Below are 7,391 nucleotides of genomic sequence, written 5' to 3'. Positions count from 1 at the left end.
AGTAGCAAATGAATCGGTCCTTGCCCAATTCCAACCCTGGAGAACACATTAATGGCCGGACCTTCCCCTCTTTGCCGATTTCTTCCCTCTTTCTTCCCCCGATCTCCATCGCCCCACGCCGATCCCGAGTCTTAACCCTGGGAGATCTCCATCGCTCGATCTCTCAGAGCAAAGCCCCAGGTCAATTCGACCCCGAGGCCCCGCGACGCGCCTCGCCGCGCCCTCCTCGAAGATCCGTCCTTCCGAGATCGATTCCGCTTGCCGATCGAATCGATCTGCGCTCATCGAGATGGGTAGCGGTAGGGTATGCGGAGGAGGAACCTTCGCCCGGCCGTTCTCGTCCTCCTCCTCGTCGCCGCACCTCTCGGCCCCTCCCGGGCCGCCGACGGAGACGGCGTCGACGTCAGTTACCGACACGGTGAACGGCTCGCACCACTTCAAGATCGATGGGTATTCGCTGCTCAAGGGGATGGGCATCGGCAAGTACACGGCGTCGGACACGTTCACGGTGGGCGGTTATGACTGGGCCATCTACTTCTACCCCGACGGGAAAAGCTTGGAGGACGGCGCCACGTACGTGTCGCTGTTCATCGCGCTGGCGAGCGAGGGGACCGACGTCAGGGCGCTTTTCGAGTTGACGCTTCTGGATCAAAGCGGGAAGGAGCAGCACAAGGTCCATAGCCACTTCGGGAGGACGCTCGAGGGTGGCCCCTACACTCTCAAGTACCGCGGCAGTATGTGGTAAGTGAAGCTCATGTGAATTGGCTATTTACAAGTTTTTAATAGTTTCTTTGATCGTTGATTATTAGTTATTTTTATATTTTGCATCTCCGGGGCATGTGATTTGATTTTGTCTATGAGTTGCCACATAACATTCGTTGAGATGGCATCGTAACCAAGTAATCGTTCTCTGAAAATATTCCTATGGTTAGTGGATGGTGATTTTTTGTTTCTCCGATGTAAAATGACCATGTTTTAAAACATGTATTATGTCTTTTCTTTTCAAAATTTAGTTTCAATTGATTGTGTTGTGGAAAAAAATATGTACTTGTAGAAGGTGTGTGGAGGGTTCAATTGACCTAAGAGGAGTTCACAAGTGAGGAAGTTTGTTGATCAAATTGATTGTTAAGATATTTGTTTGTCTCTTTCCAAATTTGTGGTCATATTGCCTTTATTTGGTTATCAGAGATTCATTCTTTGGGCAACAATATTTAGTGTATTACTTGAACAAAGTTGGCAATAAATACTGTGTTATGTTATGAGATATTTTAGATTGTTGCTTCTTGGTAACAATTGTACACATTTAGTACACCGTCAGATTTTTGTTTGCAACAATGCTGGGTTGCCTTTTATTCTGCTAGCTTCAACAAAATTACTGTTTAATTTTTCATCGAATTCCCAAATAGTTGACTCTGTTAGTAAACTTTTGAGCTATATTTGATCTTGTCCAATTGTTTCTAAACAGTAGATTACGGGTCCCAAACCAAGGCCTAGTTTTAAACTGCTGAATATGTCATTATGAGCTTTGACAGTCCATTCGAGCCAAACTTGGTAGTTCAGATTTATTGACAATTGAAATCCTTAGACAATCATTTTGGACTATAACTATTATTGGCCTTGGTGGGTTTAACTGATTACTCTGTGGACCATATGGATTGGCACTTTTAATTGATCAACTAGACAAGATTTAGTCAACATCCTGAGAAAATTTTGGTAACACTATAGTTTTGTGGAAGATCCATTTAGCTGCCGTCTCTAGAATAGATATTACGCTTATGGGGTATTGTTCTGTATTTAATCTGGATGTCTTCTCTGTTACACTTGCTCTCTAGTCAATTCATAGTATTTTCAGATTAGTTATTTCAGTCCCAAGTATGGGCCAGGTTGCCTGAATCTCATATATGATGTTGTATCAGCATAATATGGTCCAATTTTGCCATCATAATGACCTAATTATCTTCTTGAATAAGATTTCTTTTTACTCCTTGTACTTCTAAAGTGGAAACTAACTCATAATCTGAGTTATGCTCGAACTACCAATAGCATGTAGAATAAAGCTTTCTCCATGGTTCATGACTATCAGTAAAACTGCAGTTTCCATTGGACACTTGATTTGGTTATTACGATTGCACTGTTGCTCCTCATAATCTTTGGTTGAGCATGTCACTGTGAATTTTATTTAGCTGATGTCATGTGGGTAGTTTTGAATAATTCAAATGGTTATTCAGAATCAAAGATATGCACATGAGGGGGAAGGAAACTATCAAGAGTATCAACTATCATACAGCTTAACAGCTAAAGTGTGTTGGATCAGAAATTGATTCTGTGCCTTAAACATGACAACTGTTGGTTTTGTTGTCTGATTCTCTTTTTTATTGTTTTTCATAACCAATAATGGGATAGTGGTTCTTTTTTTCTTCAAAAGTAGCTTTTAATAAGGTAATGTACTTTTCTGTTTTTCATTGCTTGGATTTGTAATTTGTACATATTGGAATTTATTACTATGTGCCTTCTGTGCATAAAAATTTCTGCAAGGAATGAGTATTACGAGTGACCTTACACGTGGATATTACACTTTAAATGTTGCAGGGGCTATAAGCGTTTCTTCAGAAGAACTGCTTTGGAGACATCAGAGTATCTTAAAGATGATTGTCTTCTGGTTAATTGTAGCGTTGGTGTTGTTAGATCACGCACCGAAGGACCCAAGGTTTACACCATAGCAGTGCCACCACCTAATATAGCTCAGCATTTTGGACAGCTTTTAGAGAGTGGAAGGGGAACTGATATAAGTTTTGAAGTTGATGGTGAGATTTTCAATGCCCACAAGTTGGTACTTGCAGCTCGATCACCTGTGTTCAGGGCACAATTATTTGGTCCAATGAAAGACAGCAACACGCATTGCATAAAGATTGAAGATATGGAAGCTCCAGTTTTTAAGGTAGTGTAGTTTTAATATGATGTCGGGTTTTGCTACTATTTTACTTAGATGAACCTGATTTTCTAATTTAATCCTTGCCTCCTTTGTTTAAGCTCTTATAATTATTTTTTTCTTCTAGAGATGGGAGTATATACTCTCTTGTTGCATCTCTATAACTTCCATTTCCAATAGTATCAGACTATCAGTTTACTTCACTTTGGTCTTGCCAGTTGCTTCTTGGGCTCGTAGCACGCCACTTTCTACTATAGTTACTTTTTGCAAGAAGGGAATAACTTCTGTTGTTGTTGCCAAATTTTCATTTGTTCATAGTAAAATTTTTCATAGAGCTTACCTTTACCACTAGCACCATAATGTATGGTTTCAGCCGAAATTGATTTATTGCTACATGCTGATGATGATCATTATGAATAAGGCATGAAGATTTTTTAAATTTTGATATGTAGATGGATTTTCTAAGGACACATAGATGGTTAACTGTGTGACTTCACTTTCTATAGGGAGCAAGGTTAAGAAGAAAAAAATTAACGACCAGTTTGTGTAATGAAAGTGAAACCTAAGCTTATCATCAACTGAAACAATATTATTAAATATGGAGGCTGGTGATTGGCTGTGCCCTTTTCTTTTGGTGCTAAGCCTTTTTTTTTCTGGTTTTATTTGACACAAGAAACACTAATCCTGATGGATGTTGAAGCAATAATATAATTATCTGCATTTCTATTTTTATTTATTTTCACGTACCATTGAGGATCCACTAAACCTGAGATTCTGCGACATTGCAATTACTCTCGACACATACACATTATTGAACACTCAACGTAGGAAGATACCCTTAAATGAGTTCTGAATTAAAAAAAAATCAGTCCAAGAGCTTTCTACAACCCAAATGGGTTTGTGGAACTTACTTTTCATAATTTTGGGACTTATTGTTTATAATTTATCTTCCCAAAGGTCTAAAGTCAACACCCTTTATATTACACATTTTTTAAGTGTCTCTTTCACTTGATATTGGCTGGATAAAACACATGTTCATAATTGTAGGCATTTCATTCACAAGCTATTCTGCAGTCAGTTTAACTTGGATTATCATCTCTGACAGTGACATCCACTTTTTACTCCATCGTTATTGCTACTCTAATTCTATATGCTTCTCCATGTTGTTTAAGTTATCTAATGCCCAGCATGTCTTTGTCCAGAAAACATTGGAATCTCATATTAGGCAGTGACTGTGATGAACAGAAACAGCACAAGTTGTTTGGTAATATTGCTTGCAATAGTGAGCTTTCCGTTTCATAGAAATTTGTTATCTTTGAGCATGCCTGAGGGCTTGTTACATGGAATTCAATCTATAAGACGGGAAATTATTTGATAATGTTATCTATTTTTCCTATTACTATAATTTTCAGTAAGGAAAATGTGGAATTTGTTACTTTTAAAATCATTTATTGTGTATTGTACCATAAGTGATATGCTTGCACATTATTATCATCATCATCAATTTAGCCCCAAAAAAATTGCTTATTCTTATTTTCAGGCTCTACTCCATTTCATATACTGGGATTCTCTACCTGACATGGAAGAATTTACTGGTCTGAATGCAAAGTGTGCTTCCACTTTGATGTCTCAACATTTGCTTGCTGCTGCTGACTGCTATGCGTTGGATAGGCTTAAATTACTATGTGAAGTCAAGTTATGTGAGGATGTTGCTATAAATACAGTGGCCACTACCTTAGCTCTGGCTGAGCAGCACCACTGTATTCAGCTCAAATCTGTTTGTCTCAAATTTGTTGCATTGCCTGAAAATTTGAGAGGTATAATCAGCATTCTATCTTGAGGGTTCCATTTTGCTAAATACACTTTGATAGTGGCACCTTTAGTATACCAGTATCAACACACTATACTTATAGACAGGCACAAGTGCTGGTTCGCCATCATCTAGTGGCATGAATCACACAGGTGATCTTTTGATTGGAGTATGAATTTCCATGGGACTCTTCTTAAAAGTTCTCTTTCCATTTTGTACTATTTATCTTATTCATTGTTATAAAACTAGCTTTAGTTCTTTCAACATAAGAACTGCTATAGTGCTTTAGAGGTCAATTTAAAACTGCATCTCGATAACAGGGTATTTGCAATTAATTTCTAATTATGAGATATGTACAAGCAATATAAAAAATCGAAAGGTGCACACAGATGGTAAACAGACAAATTCTGCTAGCAAGATAATTTGATTGAAACTTATCATATTTTTTAATACAGGCTTGCTATATCATAAGGTAACACACTGTTGATTGAAACAATTTTTTTTGCATGCTTAAAATTGTTCGACATAGTTATCTTACTGTTGATATGGGCATGAATTTTAGATGTATGTACATGTCTCCCTCTATGGCATCACAAAACCATTTTGCCAGAGCATCTCATGGTCAGATTTTTATTCTCATCCACTATTTGCTGTGTCCTTTTTTCGGTAACCAGGCAAATATGGCCCCCTCTGAACAATGGGCTTTTCATGCATTTCCTTGGCATACATCATGTTTAGTTAGAGTGTATGCTCTGATGGATCCCATTTCAATTTTATTCTGATGCATGTCGATCTCTGAAATTTGAAAATTGTAAGGTCAGCCTATTTTTCCAATCATTTGACACGAGTGATTGATTATAACTTTTTATGCCTACTTTCTGAAATATCTTCTGTTTTTCTAGTTGTGTGTTGGTTTGACTAGAATCCGTGTACCATCATCATCCAATGTATTTCTGGCTTTTCATATCTACTGTAGTACCATGTATCACAAGTGGTATGGTAAGAACAAACACTGTATCGCCTTGTTACATGATGTTTTCTTTTCAGACTTAAATGCCTTGTTTTTGTTTTGGTCCAAGGTCAGTGAGAAGCCAAGCATTTTGCACACATATATAACTGCATATAGTAAAAATTCCGTTGATACATTTAATCATTGTTTGGGCGACCATATGTGGTCTAGAAGTTCCTTAACCGTTGATGTTCCTCCTAATTCTGGTAATATTTTGGTTGTACTGCATTTTGCAGCTGTGATGCAAACCGAGGGATTTGAATACTTGAAGGTCAGTTGTCCATCTATTCTGACGGAGCTCTTGCAGTATGTTGCTAGGATTGGTGAAATTTCATCAGTTTCTAATGCATGTGCAAATGATGCACTTGACGGCTGTGATATAACGGGAAGACGGGTCAAGCCTCGGATCTGATATATGCAATGACTAATTTGTTATGGCTGTAAGTTCATTGTTTGTTGTGCTATGTAGTAAACTTTTGCTTTCAACTTATAATTTCCTAATTCAAATACTTGTATCTTTGTTGAACCGTAACAAGATAAATGTCAATATAGCATAGCAAGAACCATGAAACACCAGATGTGTTGTGAGCTATGATGGGATCCTACAGGTTTCTGGTTATAATTGTCACCTTTTGAAAATTTGATGTTGGACAAAATGGACAGCGTGATTCAGATTATTTGTTTGCATCAATTTGTAAAGAACTGCATTGCTATTGTGGCCCCCTTCAGATACCATCGATGCGTGCGGCCAGCCATTAGCATGCATGTTGTCTTCAGGTTCTTGTGAGATTTTTCCTTCTCCTTGGATTGTTGTTGATTGAATTATATTTGTGGTGATTGTGCATTACTAAACCGTATTTTACTTCAATCTCTGCAGATGTTTAGTCTCTGATGTAATCTGACATTTTATCTTGTTTCAGAGAATAATTATACATATTTATCTTTCAACTGAAAGGAAGCAAATCCTGTTGATTAACACATAATCTTCTCCCTTGTCTTTTACTTTTCATCATTTTCCTATCTTGGTCTGGCAATGTATCGATTAAAGAACAGATGATGGATGCCATGTCCAATTTATGTTGCAAAAATGTTTTCTATTGTTTCCTCAGCTTTGATTCACAATGCCTTCTATGTGCTATTATTAGACTTAAAAGACTAATAAGATCATGATTTAATGATGCCATATAAATCCGAGCGGTTCCTTCCCCACCACTTGATGTGATCACGATCTCCCTTTGACCACCAAGCTGCAACCCTTGTCGGCGCTCACATGCCACCGCTCCTCGTATTCATGCTACTCTTGTGGAGACTCAATCTTCCATAGGAGCATTACTAACCATAAAATCTTATTATTATAAATTGGAATTGTGATGAGTTGTTGCGTAGGGTAGTTAGAGATCACATTAGTGTATCATTGAAGAAGCTATTGAGCAAAAAGGAAACATCTTCCTAAAATTGTTGAACTTGTCATTTCGAATCTTATTTGCCATGTATTGAAAGAATAGTGCTAACTGGTTAGCACATTTTACTCTCTTTTTTATTCTTTAATCTAAATCCATTTAATTTTGGAGGTTTACATGACCAAAAAATTGACTTATTCAGTAATATATTTTCTGCTTTTTAATAAAAATAAATAAACAACA

At 37.5% G+C, this 7,391-nt stretch overlaps 1 protein-coding gene across 1 annotated transcript; it reads left to right on the top strand.

The window, feature by feature from the left end:
• The first annotated feature begins 54 nt into the window (after window positions 1-54).
• LOC103987956 (BTB/POZ and MATH domain-containing protein 1) lies at window positions 55-6,324 on the top strand. Its single transcript, XM_009406430.3, has 4 exons — window positions 55-741; window positions 2,590-2,938; window positions 4,470-4,746; window positions 5,985-6,324. Exons 1-4 carry the CDS (start codon window positions 290-292, stop codon window positions 6,158-6,160), a joined length of 1,254 nt encoding a protein of 417 aa, XP_009404705.2. The 5' UTR covers window positions 55-289; the 3' UTR covers window positions 6,161-6,324.
• Window positions 6,325-7,391: the final 1,067 nt, after the last annotated feature.

The sequence above is a fragment of the Musa acuminata genome, chromosome BXJ3-6 (genome assembly GCF_036884655.1).
Source record: "Musa acuminata AAA Group cultivar baxijiao chromosome BXJ3-6, Cavendish_Baxijiao_AAA, whole genome shotgun sequence".
Lineage (NCBI taxonomy): Eukaryota > Viridiplantae > Streptophyta > Magnoliopsida > Zingiberales > Musaceae > Musa > Musa acuminata.
The sequence above is the reverse complement of the archived record's forward strand: the minus strand, read 5'-3'. Positions and strand labels throughout refer to the sequence as shown.

Excerpts from the sequence above, each read along its gene's own strand:
- LOC103987956 (XM_009406430.3), top strand. The coding sequence starts at position 290 with ATGGGTAGCGGTAGGGTATGCGGAGGAGGAACCTTCGCCCGGCCGTTC. Across the intron at positions 742-2,589 it reads AAGTACCGCGGCAGTATGTG|GGGCTATAAGCGTTTCTTCA; the intron begins GTAAGTGAAGCT and ends TAAATGTTGCAG. Across the intron at positions 2,939-4,469 it reads TGGAAGCTCCAGTTTTTAAG|GCTCTACTCCATTTCATATA; the intron begins GTAGTGTAGTTT and ends TCTTATTTTCAG.